This window comes from Lygodium microphyllum, chromosome 24 (assembly GCF_053477565.2).
Source record: "Lygodium microphyllum isolate KBCC chromosome 24, Lygodium_microphyllum_v1.1.10, whole genome shotgun sequence".
Taxonomy (NCBI): domain Eukaryota; kingdom Viridiplantae; phylum Streptophyta; class Polypodiopsida; order Schizaeales; family Lygodiaceae; genus Lygodium; species Lygodium microphyllum.
The window spans coordinates 124577969-124601325 of NC_141158.1; the positions used below are offsets into that span (position 1 = coordinate 124577969).

A 23357-nucleotide genomic window follows, 5' to 3' on the forward strand; every position below is an offset into this window, starting at 1 on the left:
CAAATCAATAACCTGTCAGGCAAGAGACATCTCATAGGTCTAGAAGTCATGCATGTAATGGGGTAAGAGAAGAGACCAAGCACAAGCACAACTGATAGAGCAAGAAGCTCAATGCATAATCATCCAAGATGCATACAAAATTGAAAAACATGTGATAGAGATAGGTGCATGTCCCAATAGGTGTATCAAATCAGCCCACTACAGACTAACTGCAAACATAAAGCTCTCAAGAGAGAAAATGCATGTAATTGTCCCACAAGCTCAAGCTCAAGTATAAGTAAAACTCTGTGTACATCCGAATATGCCAAGAGGCTCCCACTGAGAGTAAAGTTAGATGCAAATAGAGCAAGCAACACTCAAATACATTGAGTACATAGGATCAGGCATTCCAAATCCCAGTAGGGTACATCCAAAGCATAAATCCCAAGCTATCTCAGACCCGTAAAGCATAAGTTTGAAAGTATTTAAATAGCATGTAACTGATAACCAAATGTAATGCCCAGTAGGTCCAAAATGCTCAAATACATCCAAAGATGAAGCTCCAAGTGACTATCAAGCATGGGCAAACCAAGTGGCATCCATATCTGACCAAAGCATAAATGCAAGAAGCCTAAATGTTAAGAAATGACAATAGGCATAAACCGGTCCAAAGCATGCCAACTCAATCCCAATGCTAGTGAATGACGACTAAGATGGAGCCTAATCCAAGCTCAAAAGCATTCTGGAACAAAAAAGAAGCATTTGACAATCTCAAAATATATCGGTATGATCATTCAAATCTCCAGTAAGCATCCCGTATCCAAGAACCAATGCATACACCAAGTAAATGAGCTTCAGGCCACTATATTACAACATCATATTCATTGTCAAATGAAGCTCAATTGGTGCCCAAATCTGCTCCAAATCAGTTCCAAAGCATAGACATAGCATCCCATATTATCTGGGCATCACCGAGCATCAATAGGCATCAAACGGGCAATGCCAAGAAGCATCAAACTTTAAATGTCAAGTGCTGCCCTATTTTTGACAGTCATGGGACTATGCATACAGCAAGGGCTGAAGGTGGAAGCACTCATATCGATCGCTAGGAGGCAAGAACCAATGCTGGGGAGTTCGAAGATGATTGGTAAGGTTGCAAACAGTGTCGGGAAGCTGGGGAAGGAGCTGAAAATGCCAGGAGGAGATCAGTCTAGCCCCCTAAAAATGTGCCGTATTTTGTGCTGGCTGCTCCTGGGGGTTGGGGGGTCTTCAGGAGTGTTATGATTAGGAGGCTCCGATGTAGCCCTGCAAGGTGCCGAATGAAGACCGAAAGATAGGGGAGGAGGCAGGAGATCAAAACATACATGCAAATGAAGGTGCCATGGCTGCCATTGAAGCTCGAGTTGAAGCTCTTCAAATCCGGGCTGAAGAGAATGCCCGGCAAGCTCCAATGCCTTTGCTTTGATACCGGCTAAAAGGAAAGTAGAACCCAGGAGGAAGAAGCTTGGCGGTGAGAGCTATGGTGGATGGAGAGCAAGAGCAAGAGAGAGAGAGAAACTCAAAGTGGGAACTCCAACAACCACAATGTGTGGCTGGGCCTTCCTTTATTCAAACTGTCACTAAAAGAATAAAGAATAAGTGACTGTGACGGGCACCTGCCACCTGCATTGTGCAGTGGCGGGTACTGTTAGTGTAGTAATACACGAGCAGCTAGGCAAAGGTGCCTTTACCCCCAACAAGTTCTACATGCTTGGTATCTAAAATAGCTGCCATGTAGGAAACATTGAGACCTTTGTGAAAGAGAGGAATTATCCCTATAGCAATGTAGCCTAAATGCAAATATGGGTAGTCTCTCTTTTGTTGGTGTTTTTGTATTTTTGGAAGGACTAAGGAAAACAAATTTACATGCTGATCTTTAGACAAAGTATCTCCTACCGTAAGTATACCATGATCTTCAATATAGACAATCGAAGCCTTGAATTTGAAGAGCTGATTTTCTCCATAGATATGGGCAGCACCGATCTTTGGTAAGATCCACTTAGAGCTTGGATGCGCTTCATCACCAATGATAGTAGAATTCCCAAGAGATTTATACCGCTTAGATAGAGTTTTAAAAGTAGAGCTAAACACATTACCACCAACCTTAGAGGAAGCCATTAGGATTTATGGGACAAAAGGAATGCGCTCAAACACGGTTTAATACGGCACACTAGCCTCACAGCCTAAATGCGAGCTAACCTTATGTATCACTGACAACCTTGCTTCTCTCGAGGGTAGTTAGTTCTGCTTTGATACCAACTCACATAGCATGCATGATGGAAGCGAAATACATAGCGGAAGCACAACATAGACAAGTAAAGCACAGCTTAGAGAGAGAGATGGTGAGGAGAATGGACTTGAGGAAATGTATTCGATGTATTCAATGATCAAGAATGACTTACAAGGGGAGTATTCATAGGCTTTTGAGGGGGAGAACACTCATTGTAGTGTGAGTGGAGCATCTTTGAGTGCAATCTGACTCATACAAAAGTGCACTTAGTGTGCAAAGAATATGTTACATCATTACAAAAGAAAGGCATAAGTCACACTTGACGTGACAAAAGGTCAGCAATAGTATTGTGGATGCGGGGAATGTGTTGAAAAGTGACATCCAAGGAATCAAAGAAAAGTCATCACCAAAGAAGACATTTATTCCCTATTTCATTTGGGGCTTTTTTAGTAAGATAACTAGGCACATGTTGTAGATCTGTCCGTTTATGGTTAAAAAAAACCCATCGATGAAGACCACACTTGGTCATCATGGCACATCCTTTTTTCCATGCAAGATTTGAAAAGTAGGCTCGGTAATAAAGAGCAGGTTTGGGAGCTTTGTGGTTGTTTGGCCATCACATAAGGTATAGCCCCAATTATAATGTAGTATAGATATAGATGATAACCTATCCTTACTGATGCGATCGCCATGGAACTGGGGCAACAATGTATCACTATTGCCCTTGCCAATGCTGGGCTCTAACATGACAAATTTACATGACAAATGAGTTTCCATCCCCAAATCTTTGAGCATATTTTTTTGTAGGGGCTCCAAAGAAAATATCCTCCTTATTATCCATCTTCTTTGTAGTTGTTCCTACATGAAAACTTATTCCCTCGTGAGCAAGTAGGGCAGGCTAAAAATTCCAACCAAAGCCTTACATCCATCATCCATGATCTGCCTGCGCTAACCAAGCAGAGAAGAAGTGCCATGGGCGCGTTTGCGTGATTTCCTGCCATGGCTGCAGCTCGGTATCTTGCAGAATATGGCCTCCTCTCTCGTGGCGTTCCTGCAATTCGAGGAAAATGTCCGGTTGTCAGGCCGTCCGTGAGGTCGCTTCGCTTCAATCCTTCTCGCCGCAGAACCCTTGTGCAAGCTTTGGCAAGGACTGGAGGTTCTCTGTGTGTGTGTGTGTGTGCGCGCGCGCGCGCGTGTTTGTATTAATTATCAATGTATTGTATCGTATTAATGATGCCTTTTTGTGTGTGTGTTTTGTATAGATTATTGTATTGTATCATTGTTTGTGGAAATGTATTTCATCAATTATCAATCTACATAGTGGCTCAGCACTCTGTGAGTCCGATTACAGCCCTCACACACACACACACACACACACACAACCACTGTTCTCCCACACTGATAAGTAATGGTCAATGTCCTCACCTGAGGATAATCCGGAAGAGTGGGAAAACATATCCAATTCTTGAAAGCCAATGTCCTCCAATCGCATTGATTTCTGTAATGAATGTTTCAAATGCCAATATATGCATGCAGAAGTCACTGTTCTCCAATCCATCAACGTACAAATGGGGTAGTCCTGAAAGCAAAGGTTATCCAAAAATGTTAGAAACAGTGCTAAAAGGCACTCATGCCTTTACCATCAATGTGAGAAATACGCATATTATCATCCAAGTGAGAAATCCACGTACAACCAACATAGCAGCTATCATGTAGGGATTGCTGCATAAGCATCTAAAGAAGGTATGAACATGAAAAGCCTTGGCTTCAAGGAATCTTTCACTTGTGCACGTGTGCGCATGTTTCCTCCTATCACGACATATCTTGTTGGATTACATTCTTTGTAATCTGCTCAATTTTGTAATAAAGAATACTCTGAAACATCTTTTGGGCACCATGATGTTGCTGAGCCTGTATATATGTTAATATTTGTAACTTGAAGCCATCTTGGTTTGTTGGAATGAATAATTTAATTTGACTCTGTGTACATATATTTTGAAATGAGTTTCACTGTTTGGTGATACACACATCCTAATTGCAATTTTGCAGGTGAGGCAGCTGATGAAACTGACGCCAGCAGCCTGACTGCTGAGTTTATGAACTATGTGAATGCTACACAACAGTCATGGCCGTTGGAAGGAAGAAGGCCCACTGCTCTCATGCCCCCAAGCACAGTGGTCAAAGTGCAGGTACTTTTCCCTTTCTTCTGTTTTTCCTCCTGTGGATTTCATGTACCTTTTTCTTGCGTTTTCTGTCGCTGAAGGACTTGGCAAAACATTATGGAACTTCTACTTTGGACATAATATCGATTAAAAGTGAGATACGTACATTGCCTTGCATACAGTCTAGCATTAATGAAACACCATGAATGTATGGAGAGCAATCTTATGTCAGAAGAAGAGCAAAACCAGTTATGTAACACAGTGTGATATTTTAGCTTTTACACCCATAACCTTGTCAGAAATGCACTTAGTTATTGGCTCCTACGGTGGATATTTACAACCCATCATCAACACTTCTTGCAGCCAATTTAGTTTATTATCTGTAAGAACTTCACAGTTTTTGTGTTTTGATTGATTAATGCTTTTACTGTGCCCTGCTTTAAGTGTTTCGCAAGAATTGAATGACACACTTGTCTATTATTTTTCTACTGACAAATAGATCACACCTTTTGGTTTAAGACTGCATTTTGATCATTAGAGGCCTGGTTAATGCACTGTGCTTTTGCTCTGAGAAGGCTGATGTCTTGAGCATTGTAAACATGAAGATCCTTTTCTTCATTATTTAGATGGATGCACTGATGAGGAATGATTGGCCCGAGGAGGATAGTGGTATCAAAACTGCTTTCTCCTTTTCAATGCCACCCAAAGCAGAAGAGATGCTTGCAGGCCAGGTGGAGAGGTGATTCGAATCTCTTGCTGTGCTGCATAGTGCATAAAAGTAGAGAGGGCTCTAAGGCTTGGCACAATCATTGTCTTGTTCTAGGTACCGCAATCAATATCAGCTGCAAGAGCCTGGGATGCAGCAGAAAGATACCTGACTTTTGATGAGTTTTGTGCTCTGTTGAGAGAACCAATGTATGCATCAGTCATTAACTGCTCAAACTGGGAGGTAAAGCAGCTGGCCATTCCTCTACTTTGTTGATCTACATCTTTGTCCTGGAGTGTTTTGTTACATATCAATGTTATGCAGCTGGAGTTCTCTGCTTGTGTCTTTGTTAAACAGTGCTGAAGTTAAACAAGTGAAGGTATTTCCTTTTGTTTGTTGCTGAGCCTTCAGAATTGGTTGATGTTTTTGTTCCTCAGACTGTATCTCCTGTCATATTTCATGGACGAGGGGATAACAAGGCTGTACAGTGTGTGAGAGTGACTTTTCAAGCAGAGGATGGCACTGAATGCAAGCGTTCCTACACCTTTTGTTTGCAGAAGGTTTCTTGAGTAGCTTCAGCTTCATTCTTTTTGGTTCTTGATGATCCGTTCTCTTTGACAGGAACTTCTAGTAATGTACATAACTTTGTAGGTTCAACAAGGTGCTTACCGAAATTGCTGGATGGTGGCTGGTGTCCGCCTTGGGGATTATGCAAATGTATAAATGCATATCAGATTTGCCAGACGGTGGTCGTTGGTGTGCACCCTTGAAAACTATTCAAGTGCTCCTGCAAAAAGGAAAGTTAAAAGAGTCAGACAGACATTTGCTCCCAAGGTCGTCAAATTTAAACCATTGGATGATATATTAGTGAGATTTTCTTGCCTCGGGTCAGATGACGTTGAAACGCTACACCATTTCTTTTTCTTTGAAACAGAAGAAAAAGGTTTTGAGGTAGCCCAAGTGTTCCTGTGATGGTGTGCACAAGGTTGTAGCTAACAAGCATTAACAAAATCTGGGTCCCTTATTGTGTATGTAATCTCCTTATTCACTTGGCATTAAGTTCAAGTTCTTTGCTGCAGTTAAGAGAGCTTATAACAACGAATGGATGTGAGTATTGTTGTCTAAGCTACCAAGCCTAATGCTGAACTCCTTTGATCTGGTAGTAACTTGGAAAGTCAGCCTCAAACAACTTGATTTTTGCAATCTCTTCTGCTGCAAAGGATGCTGCCCAGTGAAGCATTTATACTTTCCCTTGTTGCAAAGGTTTGGATCCAAGGGAACAAGGGATTGGGGAAATCCCCTGCCATCAGCTAAAAGAGCTAGGAAATTTCTGCTAGAAGTTTTTAATGTTGATGGTGAGAAGTGGCCCTTAGACATAGTCATCGTTTACCACATGACCTTGACCAGTGACAGAAGGAAAGTGAGAGTATAGAGTGCATGATTGAGTAGTTTGATTTGGTGTTTTTGTGTCTGTAGGTAGGAATATGCTAGAGTATGGTGTTGAAGAAGCTTATGAGCCAACATTTAAAAAAGAGCTACTCCACACTTCTATCTGGGTATGTACACATGGTTGGATTGTGTTTGAACTTACATTTTCATCATTGCTCAGACCAAATTGAGAGCCAAGCCCATGGAACACTTGCGTTCAGGAGTTTGCAACTTGGAAGTAGAGATTTTGGTCTTGAAAGACTTGCTTGCCAAAGTGCTTACATGCTTGGAGAAGCTAGAGGGAAAATTGGTAAATGAGGTGGCTACAACTAATGAGAAGATTGAAGATGAAGTTAAGGAAAGAATGACCAAAGTGTAAGAGTATGTAGAGAAGGAAGTCAAGAAAGGGGTAGATGAGCAAGATGTGATAATCACCATTGTTTGAGTGGTGAATGTAGCTACATTGCCAAAGAAGATTGCAGTGCATGCATGTTTAGGAAGCCTCTTGATGACAAGTGGCATGAAGAAACACAAGATAAAATAGATGATGAGGACCAGCAAGGAAGTTTGGAGACATTCAAGTGAGAGACCAAAAAGGGTTCAAGTGGATGATACCATGGAAAATTATCAAGGAAAGAATCAAATCAATTTGAAGTTCGAAAGCATGCAAGATGAAGTGTTTAAGAATCAAAAGTATGGATCAAAGATGAACTTATACCAACACAGCTCAAAGAATGACAAGATAGAAACCATCAAGATAAAGACAGCCAGAAAGGGGAGCTAATGGGCAATTTATTGAGGTAGCAAAAGAATCATAGAGGAGGTTATAAAGGCTAAGCATTAAGTTACTTTTGGATCATAATACACTTAGAAACTTTTATAGATTTAATAATTGGTTTTCTTTTTGTGCTAGTGGCATCTTGGATGGCTTCTTTTGGTACCTCAAAGTGGGTTGTAATTAAAACCTTTTATATGTCTCTTTATCTTATGTGCCTTTGAGGCTTTTAAAGGGATGCTAATACAACTTTGTTTCTTTCAAAGTTTATTTTTACAGCCCGTCTATAGTTAAGTTTCTTTCAAAGTTTATTTTTACAACCCATCCATAGTTCATTGTTTCATAGTCCTTTCTTTTTTTTGGGTAAGGGGTTGTTTATATATAAATACGAAAAAAGTTACATGAAAGTAGGATTACAATGTGGTTGTAGGCCATCATAGATAAACCAATTACAATGGATTCATCAAATAGAAAGGACAAGTGTGCAACAACCACCTCGGGATTGAACGACACAAGATCAAGAGTGCGGATGAGATTTGGCAGTATCAGGTTGGACCTTTGTGGCTAGTGTCTCCAACACATCATTTTCAAAGTAGTCTTCTTCTAAACTAGAAAAGGGTTGGATGGCCAAGGATCAACTTGTGAAGAGGAAGGTCTAGTTGAGGGTAGGAGGTAGAACCTGGGTACTTGTGAGTGCACGAAGTAATTACTTGACCATTAACATCAACGGTTAGCAAGGTTGGTGGATCACATGTAGATTGTTGTAGTTGTGGCTCCTTGGAAGCCTGTGAATCCTTGGGAGTAGAAGAAGTAAAGTGGTCAACACACCTTGACTATGCGAATAAGTGTGAAGAGGGTCTGATGATGAGGAAGGGCTAGCAGGGGCTGTAGGCACGGAAGTCTCCTTAGCTTTTCCTTTGGTGCGGCAAGCTTCAATCCATCCCCATGTTCTCGAATTTGAGGAAGGAGCTGGTGGTTGTGGTTTTAAGTGACTAGGCTCAATAATTTGTTGCTCAATAGGACAAGGGGTGCATTTTACTCTTTATCCATAGGTTGATCCATCAAGGTAGTCTTTCTATTTTGACACTTTGCAAAGAATTGACCTAGTTGATCGTAGGAGAAGTAGTGTCCAATGAAAGTACCCCACTTGAGACAAAACCAAAGAGGTTGCATACCATTACAATTGAGGCACAACCAGTTGAGTCTCTTTCTAGCTGTCTTCCATAGCGTGCACATTCTATTCTTGTTAGATGCCTTTAGATTGGTGGGGGTATCAACATATTGCCAAAAGTTGCCATGGCATCCTTGAGGAGGGCCCAATAAATAGTTCTAGCTGTATTCCATAGCATGCACATTCTGTTCTTGTCAGTTGCCTTTAGATTGGTGGGGGTATCAACATATGGCCAATAGTTGCCATGGCATCCTTGAGGAGGGCCCAATAAACAATCTGGCATCGCTAAACTTCCACCCATATCGAACATGCCTACTCGAGTAGACTTTGAAAATTTGCGATTGGCCGCCAAGAAACAATATGCAACAAGTATTTATCAAAGAAAAGGGCCTACTGATGGAGAAGAAAGTCCAGAGCTGAGGGAGAGCAAAGCACTACCTCTTAGAAGTCACGTAGGTTAGTGAAGATCTCCTCCACACCATCAATTTGAAGAAGAGATACCAACCATTGGCAGATCTTGGTGAGAATTAGAATCCGGCCTGTAGAGAAGAGAATAATACCTCGCTCATGAAAGGTAGAAAAGGAGCGAAGAACCTCATGGGTATTCACCTGTGCATCCAAAATCTCTTCCTCTAGGCGGGCAAGCATATCTCTATGATTATGCTCAACGTACTCTTCCAAAAGAGAGTTAGCAAACTTTAATAGTTGCTCCCAATTCAGCTCATGGGAATTTGGCAAGGGAGAGGCCACCTATGCATAGGAGCATGATGGAGGATCGCTTGGATTAGGGGCCTCAAAGGCAACCAAAAAATGTTTATACGTGTTATGTTTGATAGAGGCTAATCATGATGGGGTGATGAGGCCATGCCATTAGTGTGGGTGACCATATCTTCTTTTGATAAACCACCATCAATATCCATGGTCAGGTCTCCAACCACAGGAATTAAGTATGCACAGTCCATTATGAGAAGTTAGCATAGTCCTTGAAGGGGCATTAGCCTTGAACCAAAAGGCATAGGAGGTCCCTATACCAAGTTTGCAACTTGGAAGTAGAGAATATAATCTTGAAGTATTCACATGGACAAAGATCCCATGTAATTTAACACAATTTACAATAAGCATAAGATTCATGAATACAAAACAATACATTACCACATCAATCTTGGACAACTGACACCGAATTGGCCCCATTGTGGCATTTCTTTAACTTGTATTACATTAATTTGTAGTACACTAAGATGCAGACTAATCTCTCTATAGATTCCAATGCATTGGCATGTCACAGTAGCATTAAGTTTTAGTTTGCCCCTTGATTTTGAATAGATTCACACATAAATTACATTAAGAATACTTCCATGTGGATCAACCCCGATATACAATCTCTATTAGATTTGCTATAATTGTTGCAATTTGAGCACAACTACTCTAATATTTGGACCTCCATTTAATGGGCACATTCTTGAGGTGGCAAAGAAACCCTAATTTCTACAAAAAGTTCATGTTTTAATAACAAATGCACTACTATTCACCTCCAATCTTCTAAGAATAGTTGAGAATGGTTGCGAATTTATTAGAGAGATAGAGAGAGAGAAACATCAAAATCCCTAAAATTTCCCTTTGATTTGAGCAAAAATTAGGACTTCTACACTTACATGTGTGTGGCTATAGATGAATAATCCTTCTCAAATCTATGATAGCTTTTTCACATTTCCAACGAATCCCTTGTTGTATGGTTGAGATTTGATGGTACTTCCCAAGACTTAAGAAACCCTAATTTCTACAAAAATTTAAAGCTATACAAACAAACTAGAGTTGAGAAATATCAAATTTGTTGAGGGAGAAGAGATGAGCAATAAAGTAGAGACTATTCTTTGACTTTCTTGTGATAAAAATGCTAGCAGAACAATTGCCTTGTTGTTTCAATTCTAAAAAGTGATGTAGATCAGGTCTCTTTGCTATCCTTGATGGCTAAACTACTCTCTCTCAATCCACCACTCCATTCTCATCCTTAGATCTATCCCAAATAGCCTAGAATGGGAGTGAAACTTCCCAACATGGAAGATATACTTGGATGTAGACTAAAACTATCCCAAACTTGATCTTTGACAAATTTCCATTTCCATTGGTGCCTCCACATGCCAAATTGAGTTACCTAGCCCATTGGTCTTACGCTCAATTTAAATTACATTTAATACTATCCAACCTCAATTGTAAATCTTAACCTCTTTGAACTTAAAAGTGTTAAAACTTTCCACAAATATTTATTTTTGGAGACAAGCCAAAACAAAAAAATTGATAATTTTGTAAAAGAGTATTATTTTGGATATGAGGAAGTCCTTGTTTGTGAAAGGTACTAGGAGAGGCTTCCAAGATAATAGATAATATTCTATTGTTATTATTCAAAGCTTTAGGGGGGGCCACATTTCCCATGCTTGGACTCCTCGAAAGCATTCCAGGGGTGCCATGTGTCAAACCCTTTGTGCCCCTATACCCGCCTATTTGGAGCTTTTTCCTGCCAAAAAAACCACTCTCCCTTTCTTTGTCTTAAAAAAAAATCTCAATCTACATGTGCTTTTTCTTGCCACCATGTTCTCGATGGTCGACAAGGACTCCCCTCCCTTCTTTGCCTTTCCCCTCCTCCCCCCCCCCCCCCCCCCTTCTCCCCTTCCCCCCTGTCTCTCTCTCAGACTTAGTTAGCACCACTATTGGAGTGGAACAAGGATGCCCAATCTCACCCACATTGTTTAGGCTTTATGTAGATGAAGTCTCTGATTATGTTAATAGAGAAGGAGGGATTTGAGCTAGTTTAGTTTGAGTGCTGGTCTCAACATTGCTTTATGCAAATGACATTGTGCTTATATTCAACTCACCTAAGGGACTACAGAGACATTTGGATGCACTATTAATCTTTTAAAAAGATAGATACCTCAAGTTGAACCTTGAGAAAACCAAGGTTATGATATTCAACACCTTAGCCGCTTGGGTGATGAGATCTAAGCATCAGTTTACTTTTGATGGAGAGCCAGTGGAGTCTATTATACAATATGTATACTTGCAAGTCACTTTCAAGGTGCCACAATTTTCTTGGAGTCTTAACAAAGCCTTGATTAGGACGAGCATATGAAGCATTCAACGTATTAGAGAGATAGAGTGTACACATATGGTTCATAAATCACACACCAAATTGTGGCTCTTTGATACATTGGTTACGCCCAGACTCCTGTATAGGGTAGCCATTTGGAGCCCAAGCCTCTATTACATGATAATACAACCACTAACAAAACATAATAGACTAGAGAGGGATTTTTATGATGAATGGGAGCATATGCAGTGACCATTAGGCATGATGATATCACATATGATATGAGCAAAGATCTCAACCCAACATGAGATCATCAAAGCAGAGATGGGGACAATACCTATGGTGGTTAAGGCCTTGCTCAAAGTGGTGACTTTCATATATAGATTATGGGAGCTACCTTAGAATAGACACCCATGAGTAGCACTAGCTTCATCTAGAGAGTTAGCAATGGAGGGTGGTAGACCTTGTTGGTATGCTCAGATGGGTAGATGGATGAGTTTGCATGGCATGAAAATTGATAGATCCTAAAATTACAAAATAGATTGCCTTACACTCGAGCTTTTAGCTAGTTAGAGTTAAAACCATATGACTAGAGCCAACATAGTAAGATTAGACACAGAGAGAACCATGTGATTTTCTTATACAGCACAAGGATGGCACACTATCGAAGCTATTTCCTTTAGCTCTCTAGAGATGGTCTTGCCACTTGAACAAGCTATATAGATCCTCAACTGCAACATGGTTTGCGTATAACTATTGGGGAAATTTGCACCTCAACATGTCACTTAAGAATTGAGATAAGCAGGTGGAGGGGTATGGAGATTGAGAATCACATGTGTCAACTTTGTGAGAGAGAGAGCTAGAGATTGAGGAGCATTACATCTATTGATTCTTATGATATTCGAAATGGATACCATTGTTTGTTTCGAGAGGGTTTTGGCTCTTTACGATAGGTGACACAATTTGAGGATTAAATATATTTGGGATTTTTTCTTTTGGAGGTTCAGAGGTGTAGAGTTGCTATTCTATGAAATAGAAGCCTCTCCACAATAGCTAGGCATGATTAGACAAAGGATTGTCACTAACTTTTTCACTGCCACACAATTGACTAGGAGATTGGCCACCATCACTAATAGATGACAAGCAAGGCCAAGTCATAGAGGAGCTTCAGCTTCAGGAGGTATTTTTTTGGATAGAGCATTGGCACTCAATTGAGAGAGACAGCCATGCCCACCTAGAAGGAGGACTATACACCTTTATTATATACAAATTAGAGCTACCACTAAGCGCCACAAAATATAGATGCCAAGGCACCTCAACCATAGAGAGCTACATTTATACTTGAGGGAGATACCTCATTGAGGAAAATGATATTTTAAACTTTTTCTTTCTTCTTTCTTAGTAGTATCACTTACATTTGCACATATATATCCTTACAAGGTATATCATCTAACACCTAGTTTCATAGGCATATATTTTATCTTTTAAGATAAGAGATCCATTTCTTTGCATGTTTTGGTGTAATCTCATAGGCCACATTGGCCTTTAAGAGACATTAGTACACACACACACACACACACACACTCTCTCTCTCTCTCTCTCTCTATGGGGCTCAAGCATAGAAGAGTCCATAGGTTTGAGAACACACACACACACACACACACACACACACACACACACACACACACACACACACACACACACACACACACACACTCTCTCTCTCTCTCTCTCTCTCTCTCTCTCTCTCTCTCTCTCTCTCTCTCTCTCTCTCTCTCTCTCTCTCTCTCTCTCTCTCTCTCTCTCTCTCTCTCTCTCTCTCTCTCTCTCTCTCTCTCTCAATGCACTGATTAGAGAAATTACCACCCATGGGATGGTGGGGATGAGGCCCTCCACATTCACATCTTGGTAGTGAGAAGATGTGGCATTGCTCTTTGAAATATTTCACTTGCTTCCATACCTATTTCCATTTTGATTCTAATGACATCTTCAAATATGATTGAACTTGATAGTTGTGTGCATTGAAGGCAAGTTTTGCCATAACTAATGGAACGTTTGAGCGTCCCTAAGTTCTTATTAAGGGCTTTGCCCATGGTGATGAGCTCATTGATGTCCTTAGGACTTGCTTTCCCAATGATTTTCAAAAAGGGAGCCTTATGAACATAGATAATTTTTTTGAGGACAAATGCTTGATATTTGGGCTACATGCTCATTGTATCTTACATATTTGTCCTATGTCTTAGGATTGTAATACATTTGCCTTTGTTAAACCTACAATATTTGTATTTGACATGTGTATTTTTGGTAACAAAAATTAAATTTTTATTGACTTCTTTGGTTTACAAGTCTTATAACTTTAATTATGATAGACATATAGTGACAAGTTTGTTGTAAATACACACAATCTTTGTTAGTTTCATAGAATGCATTCCATCAGTTTTAATTCCATCTCTTATAGGTGTCCAAATGATTGTACACCTCTTGTAGGCTGATTAGATTGATTTATATCCCCTATTTTGGGCTTGAAACTCCTATATCTCAAGTTATACAATTTTGCCAACTAAATGGCCTCATGTGTGGAAGTAGGCTTCATAGCTCCAACTTTAAATGATAGGACTAGATTAAGACCAAAAATGTATTTATTCAGCTTTACTCCATCTGAAATTCCATCTATATACATTGACAAATTGAGGAACTGGTTGGAATACTCTCTAATTTACTGCCCCCTTTGTTGTAAAGAGTACCAACACCTTTCCAACTTTTCCTTTTCCAATGATGAGATGAAAACTTCTATCATAGCTCTTTTCAATACTTCCCAATTAAAAATATACTTGCTCTAGTTTTATCATATACCACCATCACGTATGAGCATACCCCTCCAAATGAAGGACTACATAACACACTTTTGTCAGCATGTGGATATAGAGTAGAATACAACTCTAGCTTATTAAACCACTTGTCAAGCTCCATGGGCGATGGGCTATCTCCTTTGAAGGTGGGAATATTAACTTCTTTTTATATTCCATCATAATGGTGTGGTTACCCATGTATGACATTTAACGCATTCCCTATATGATGAGATATAGGCTCATATCATTGCTCCATGATCCTTGAGCATTAGGTGACTGTCTCATTGATTGATTAACTCCAACATAGGCATAGGTAGTTGTCCAAAATGATTAAAAATATTTCCTTGAACATGTGGTGGACCATATGGATTACATTTTCATGGGGTAGCTATTTTCCATAAGACTTATGTACTCCATTTCCATGATCATTGCCAACAGAGTGTGTTATCCAAACAAGTGTTGCTGTCCATTAGAGTGTCCATGAGATAATCTTCTTTCTTCATGTATTTTCTCATGTGGATATTGACAATTAGAACAAACTCTTCTAGGATTATTTTACTACTGTTTATAAAAAGACTTGTAAAAAATGCTATATTAGGCAATTTAGAAATTTCCATGCACTTTGGGAATCCCCAATACCTTTATTATTTGACCACATGGTCAAGTCTTGTTGATTTACTTAAAGGTGGAGTCTACCTTAAATACTATATAAGTTACCTTTCTTAATTCCACTTTTAAATATGGATCAAGATTTTGCCATGTGGTCAAATATTTATCACTTATTTGAAATTGGGACTTGGAAAATTTCCAAATTCTCTAATATGGTGTTAAAAGTGATCACACCCACATAAAAGTTTTCATATTGCCTTTTGTTGAGATGGTAAGCTCAACATGTGCAGATATTGATAATGGACCACTTAATTAGGTGGGTACGCACATCTATACTTAGCATGTTGATGGTTATTATGATCCTCACATGGCCACAAACTTATCAATTATTATTATTGTTTTATTACACCTATCTACATTTGGCATATTTATAGTGCCAATCAATTGATATAGTCAATTATACACTATTTAACTTAGTAAGCCATTTTTGTTTATGTTGTATCTTATCTATACTTTGTGTACATTGTATTTTGTATGAAAGAAGAAGAAACTAGCAAGAAAACGTTTTGGCCTTCATCTCTCTTTTTGTGTTCTTGAGTGAGCTTCCTCTTATGTGTATGGTATGCATTTGGCACAGTATCTCAAGCAAGTCTCTCGACCATGTGATTTGTGACATAGTATTAGAGTGGCACCACTGAGAGAGGTTGGTTTTGAAGGTTGAAGTGAAAGAGAAGAAGCAATGATTTGAGCAAGAAAGTAATAGTTAAGGTCTCACATTCTGTCACACACTCTCCCTTGGATAGTGCATATAGAGGCAACAGAAGTAGGGCAAAGCAAAAATCTTAAATTGCTGTGAGATTTGTGTACAAGTAGAGTACTATACATATTGTAGATATTATTCATTTAGGATTTTTTCTTGCCTTTTGGCAATTTATGGATGTTTCAAGCATTGTTTTAGACCCACAAGGTTGCGAACAACAATTTCAAGGTATACCACAATTTTGGTTGTGTGGATCGAAAGTTGGTGCATAGGATACACATTTAAAAACTTTGTAAGTTATAGAGTGTTTGCTTAAAAGCAAATACAAGTTTTATCTACTAAAAATTTACAAATTACATGTTCTATTGAGTAATCATTGAAGAAGGCTACTTGATGTGTTGTTGTGCACTTGTTATGAAGGGTTGTAGAAGACTTACTATTTTGTATCAATTTTATGATAATGTCTAACAGTGGAAACCAAATCATTGAGAAGATAGACAAGAACAATTAGCCATCATGGAAGTTTTGTGTGATGAACTTCCTTATTAGAAAAGGCCTTTACGAGTTTGTTTTAAGTAAAGAAAAGAAACCAAAGCAATGTAATCGTGCGATTACAAAAGAATTAAAGGAGTGTAAAAAATAGAATATAAAAGACAAAAAGATGTATTGGCTATCTATAGTCATTGATAATATTATGCTAGGATATATTAGAAATGCAAAAACTTCACGTGCATCTTGAACAATTTTTGAGAACATGTATTCAGTAAATACAAAGGTACAGAAGATTCAATACTTTGAAGAAAGAGAAGATGTCTGTAAATGAGCAGCAAATGCCTTAGTAACTATTGATGCAATGCTTGATGATGATGATGATTTTATTTTATTTTCTTTGGGTGGACTTATAATGAGAAGTCTTAAAAATCGTTTGATACTGTTATCTATGTATGGAAGCCGTTTCCAAATTTTTAAGAGTTGGTCTCTCCTGATCATTGAAGAGATCAATATACATGTTGAATCATTTGAAAGAAGTGATAAATAGGTCAAAGTACTTTACTTAAGTTTAAGAAGAAGATGTGGCAGATCCTCTTCAAAAGACCATGACATGGGACATGCAGGTAATAACTAGCAAAATCGGTTAAATTAGTAATTTGGTGAAATACAAGTTTTAGGAGGTCGTGGCAACTTCAGAGGTAGGGAGAGCTTTAGAGGAAGAGATGATTGGTAAAACAATGATTCTAATAATTCTAGTATTATTTGTCATTATTATGGAAAAATAGGTCATATTATAGCTCGGTGTTATGCTAAAAAGGATGATATTCGTAATAATAGTAACTTGCAGCAAGGAAACTATACATCATATTCACGATAGAATAAAGATAAAAATGAGCATTAGTTTATGATGTATTTTGGTGAATGCTGTCATAGAAAAGATAACACATGATAAGGTATGGTATGCTAATTCAGGTGTATCTAATTATATGACCAGCCATGTTGAATGGTTTAGAAAGATGTATGATTTATAAATTCTAAGTTATGTGCAAATGGGTGATGATTCATGCCACCTAATTTCACTCATTGAAAAAGTTCATTTGTCCTTGCATAATGGTCAGACAAAGAGTCTATCAAATGTATTACATGTGATATTCATCACAAAGAATTTAGTGTCTACTGGCAATATGGTAGAGCAAGGGCTGCAAATTTAATTTAATGCAAAATGTTATCTTGTGAAAGACTTTAATGTTAAGTATAGATTGTTCACATAAAAGGAAGTTGATTTGGTTGCATATTCACTTTAGATACTAAAATTCTTGCTATGAATGGCACTATGTATGCTAAAGGCAAAAAAGTGGTTGTAGACATTGAAATATAGCACAAACATATTAGATATGCAAATGTGCAAAGGCTAAAATTAATATAGTCCAAAGGGTTGATTACAGGGTTGTGCTTTTAGAGTTGCAGAATTTTATAAAGTATGTGAAGCATGTTAGTTTGGTAAGCATGCAAGATAACCTTTTTTGCATAATAGAGATGTGAGGAGCAAGAATACACTTGATGTTGTGTATACATATGTTTGGGGGGCCTAAAACATGTCTCTTGGTGACAACAAATATTTTGTCATGTTTATTGTTGATGATTGTTGAAGAAAGTTGTTGATGTATTTATGAAGGAAAAAAAGTTACGTGTTTGAGCACTTCAAAACTTTCAAGATTGCCATTGAAATAGAAACATGCTTGAATTTTAAGTGCTTGAGATCAAATGGAGGGAGAGAATATAACTCTAATGAGTTTTCTGACTTCTTGAGGTCTCATGAGATAAAGAGACAATTTACTTGCATGTATATCCCATAGTAAAATGGAGTTTTAGAAATAAAAAATAGGCATATTATAGAAGTTGCATGACATTGATAGCTAAAAAGAGTCTATCAAAGCATTTTTGATCTGAAGCTATTCATACTGCCATCTATCTCATGAATAGAATACCCACAACTATAGTTCATGAAATGACCCTTGAAGAATACTTTACAGGCAAGAAGCCCAATGTGTTACACTTAAAAGTATTTGGTTGTATTGCATATGTTCATGTGCATGATGAGATGCAAAAGAAGCTTGATCCAAATGTTGAAAAATATATTTTCATTGGATACTCTTTAGAGTAAAAAGGGTTCATTGTTATAACCCTATCATGTGTAAGTTTAAAGTGAGAAAGCATGTTATTTTTTATGAGATGAGTAGTTAATATATATCTAGTGGTGATGCTTTGGCCGATGATCATGATCATGATAGTTATGTGTACATAGAAAAGTAAGAATTAGAAAGCCTTAGTGAACTTGAAACATCATTTGATACTACATCTATAGTTTTCCCTTGGTTTGGGAGACTAAGAAATAGCCCCACATCTTTAGGTGTATCTACAAGTATTGCAAGTAAAGAAAAAGGGAAGAAGAAAGTATCAATTGGTAGTGATGCATTTGCTAGTCATTTGGGATTTGATGGAGATTCTGGTGGTTCAGAGAGTTTGGATGATGAGCTTGGTATTCCTTCAATTAGGACACCAGATGTATAGAGAGCATATGGTAATATGCTCTCTATAAAGGCGCCATTGAGTAATCCAATGGTATGCAAGTCTAGTAGGGCTAGATACCCTATTAAAAGATTTGGTTTTGAAGGTTATGTAACTCACCATTATGCTTATTGAGGATGTTGAGCCCACTTGTTTTGAGGATGTTGTTGGTCATACTCATTGGGATGTAGAAATGGGGATGAAAAGATGGTTACATTAGATGCCAACAAGACTTGGGATCTAGTAACATTTTCTAAGGGAAAAAAATCTATTGGTTGTAAGTGGGTCTACAAAATTAAGCATAATGTAGATGGTTCTGTTAGCAGGTATAAGGCTAGATTGGTTATAAAAGGCTATGCTCAAACATATGGCATATATTATGAAAAGATGTTCAATCCAGTTGCTAGGATGACAACTATTAGATGTGTGATTGATTTGGTAGCAGCCAAAGGTTGGAGTTTGTAGTGGCAAATGGATATAAAGAATACCTTCTTGCATAGTGAATTACAAGAAGATGTGCATATGGAACAACTAGCAGGTTATGAGAATTTAGAGCATCCCACATATGTATGTAGGTTAAAGAAGGCACTCTATGGGCTAATGCAAGTACCTAGAGCATGGTCTAACAAGATCAAAGAATATCTTGTCAACATTGGCTTTTATATTTCTGATAATGATCACTTACTTTATGTAAGAAAAGAAGATGTATGTTTCATCATCATAGTCATTTATGTGGATGACTTGATTATTATAAGTGACAATGATAGTGGGATTTTTGAAGTCAAGGACCTTTTGAAGAAGAAGTTTGAGATGAAGGATTTAGGTGAACTAAGGTACTTTATAACAATTGAGGTGATTAGATGTGATGATGGTATATGGCTATCCCAAAAGGTAGTATGCCTTGGATATGTCATCCAAGTATGGTATAGCAATGCATAAGTCTCTTTCAGTGTCATCGGAGAAAAATGTAAAGTTGAGTACTGATGTTGGGGATGAGATAGAAGATTCTATTATGTTCAGGAGGATAGTAGAGAGTTTGATTTACGTGACTATCATAAGGCCAAACTTGACTTATGCTATCGGCCTTGTCAATCAATTTATGTAAATGCCTAGAAAGCCTCATATTGGTGCAGTTAGATGCAAATTGAGATATGTGAAGTCTATTTTGCATTGTGTAATTTTTTAACGAGGCAAGTAAAGATATACAAGTGTTTGGATACACAAATGTAGTTAGCTAGAAACCTAGTGTTCCATGCTTAGATAGAACCCATAGAGGTGCATTACCATTTTGTGAGAGAGAAGGTGCTTGTAGAAGATATTGACTTGGTATATATTAGCACATAAGATAAAGTAGCTGATATTTTCACAAAGGCATTGGGTGTAGAGAAACTTCAAAAATTTTGAAGCTTACTTGGAGTTGTATAGATCTAGTTGAGCTTGAGGGGGAGTGTTGAGATGGGAAACTCAATCGTATGGACATTGATGATGGATCACCTAGTTAGATGGGTCCACATGTCTATACTTAGCAAGTTAGTAGTCATTATGATCCTCACATGGCTACTCTTATTCTATTTGGTTTATTGCACATACCTACAACTGGCATAGTTATAGCAACAGTCAATTAATATAGTTAGTTATACATTTTTTAACTTAGTAGGTTACTTTTCTTTATGTTATATCTTATCTATACTTTTTGTGGATTTTATTTTGTAGGAAAGAAGAAGAAGAAGCTAGCAAGAAAAATGTTTTAACATCTATTTCTCTTTTTGTGTTCTTGAATGAGCTTCCTTTTATGTGTATGGTGTGTATGCACAAGAACTCAAAGCAAGTTCCCCCACCACATGATTCATGATACCTTTTACTTCCATGAATCCCTTCGAATTGATCCTTGGAACTTGAATTGATAGGATCCTTTGCTTATACTTAAATTGCAATGGCTGGCTGAATTCCTTGACTTTAGAAGGCTCCTTTGACCTCAATGGGGTTTACTATGGGGTTTGTTGTGTAAACTAACCTTTCACTTAGCAAAGTCATCACCTTATTAAACTTGGAATTAAGTCTTGTTTACTATAGAGTAGAGAAAGAAAAAAAAGAGGCATCAAGAGGAAAAGCGCAAGGTGGGAAAAAGGAAAAGGTGCCTCACAAGGGAACAGACCCGGAAAAAATCCAAAAGCATGGGAACAACTAGAAAGAGTCCAAGGTGCAACCATGGAAGTTGCAAAAGAGCCAAAAGCGAGAAGGCGCACGGGGCCATAGGACTAAGCTAGGAAGTTAGGGCAAATGGAAAAAGGGCCATGGCCACGACCATGTAAAAGGCGATGACCGCCCAAAAGTGATTTAGGGTTTTGTATATAAAGTTGAAAAGTGAATGAGAAGCTCATTCTTGGTGTGTGGCAAAAAGCTTCTTCTTCTTCTTCTCTTCTTCTTCCCTTCTTGTGTGTGCTTGAGTGAGGGAGTGAGGGATCGAGGAGAAGAAGCTCCCCATCTCCTCTCTTCATCTTCTTCTCTTCTCTTCTCTTCTCTTGTCTCACACCGCTATGGAGGATGGAGCTTGACGGAAAAGGATTGAGGTTGCTGGAGCTTGCAATAAGGATTGTGGAGCTAGCAGTGTGCACGGGAGAGGAGGGCACTCGATCGGGCATCAAGGTAAGCTCACTACACCCCATAGGTAGGAAGAGCGCGTCGGCTATGTGAGAGGTAACCATGGATGGTCGGCTTGAAATGCTTGACCAATAAGTGGTCCATAGGTCTTAGGGGTTAAGCGAGAGAGCTCCCTTCAAGTCTCATGCCAGATTGAAACTGGGGACTTCAAGAAATTTGTCTAACTTGGAATCAAGGTTTATGGTGAAATAAAGAGTGCTATCATTAAGACCCTTAATATCAATAGGCATTTGTTGATAGCTGTTTGAGTTGAATGAAGCATGATTAACATCTATCCCATCAATGTGTTTCACATCTTGTGCCACTTGAACATCAACCTCCTAAAATTTGTGACCATTTGTAGTACTTAGTTCACCTTCTTCAAGATCTTGATTGAGTGGCTCATGCGTAGCGTTAAGATCTTGATTATAAGTCCTCATCTTTTCTTGTATTGTCTCCAAAATAGGGTATTTCTTCTTGTTTTTAGCCATGGTACCTATGATATTTTAGTGAGTAGACACAAAAAATGCAATAACTTTCGATTGCAAGGTCCAAATGAAGTGATTTTTATCTTGAAACCTTGGTAACAAAGTCCTCTATCCATGTATGGTCACTATTTTCATCAGAATTACTTTTATTGATCATGGAACCAAATTCAATTATCTATTTAAAACTATTTAGGCACCCAGCTAGACCCTATTCACACCTGTAAGTCCATTTGTGATAAGTAGTCTTTCCTATGCCAAACCCTACATAACACTAAATCATGTATGTAGGATACTTGTATAACATGTAGTACCTACAAGTATAACACTAAGAGTGATAGAAATACCTACAAGTATTTGTACAAGTGTGAAATACATGTATAAAATTTTCTATTTATCCCTATTTGGTTGGGATCCACATGTAAAGAGTAAAAATCACCATGTTAGGTTGTTTTGCATTAAATGCCCTATTTTGGCCATGTTAAGTTGAGATCATCCTATAAGACCTCTACTGAGGTAAAATGGAATCATTATAGGGATGCAAAAATGAGACCCAAATCCAATGCCACTAATCATCTTTAGTTCTCCATAGCATTGTACTTGTATGAGGAATAAAATGGAATGATAGGCACCTACATGGGTTTTGAGATTTGGGAGGTGTGTGCAAATTTCCTTCCTAAGTCGGGTTGTGCACCCTTCGTGATCTTCAATGTGAGGGAGGGTCACCTCTCTTTTGTCTTAGATTTCACTTGCCATTTGTTTTTCCTCATGGGTCTCTTGACATGGCAATTATATGCTAGACTAATCAAATAGTAGTGATATGTAGCGGTAGAAATAAACCTTTATTCCTTTCAATGAAATGAAAATAGGAATAAGAATTTGACCAAAATAAAATGAAAGGGATAGAGATTTTACCCTTTTTCAGTGACTCGCTGCATTACAAATATTTTCCCACTTACCGATTGTATGATTTTCTCATTTGATACATCAATGATTAGCCAATCAAGGAAAGTTAGTGTAGAGCATAAAATGGTGGCATTCAATCAGTGTAATACATCAAATCTATTCAAGCATTTGATGGGTAGGATAAGGGAAATAAAAGCATTACTTCAATCAGGCCTAGGTGGGTCCCATATATCACCCAACATAAAAAATTAATCAAGGATTACTCCTAATCCCTCTTTCAGCAAAAATAAGAGAGGCCAAACAATAGTATTGAAGAGAGATTAAAGAGTTTAGGACTTAATGGTACCTTTTATAATCGATAAAGATGGTTATTGAAGTTTAAAGGTCAATCCATCCTTGACTAATCACTAATCCATAAATGCCTCTTCCTATAGATGACCATGAAACCGATCAATTTCACTAATAAAGGGTGGAAT

At 38.2% G+C, this 23357-nt stretch overlaps 1 protein-coding gene across 2 annotated transcripts; it reads left to right on the forward strand.

Annotated features, from left to right (window-relative positions):
* Positions 1–3036: 3036 nt before the first annotated feature.
* LOC148015615 (uncharacterized) lies at positions 3037–6572 on the forward strand. Of its 2 annotated transcripts, XM_087665753.1 has the most exons (6): positions 3045–3404; positions 4298–4437; positions 5037–5141; positions 5234–5359; positions 5554–5676; positions 5768–6247. In XM_087665753.1, the coding sequence occupies exons 1-6, from the start codon at positions 3248–3250 to the stop codon at positions 5837–5839; spliced, it is 723 nt and encodes a 240-aa protein (XP_087521879.1). In that variant the 5' UTR covers positions 3045–3247; the 3' UTR covers positions 5840–6247. The 2 variants fall into 2 exon arrangements, with proteins under 2 accessions (XP_087521880.1, XP_087521879.1); XM_087665754.1 differs by lacking the exon at positions 5037–5141 and having other exon boundaries at positions 3037–3404; positions 5768–6572.
* Positions 6573–23357: the final 16785 nt, after the last annotated feature.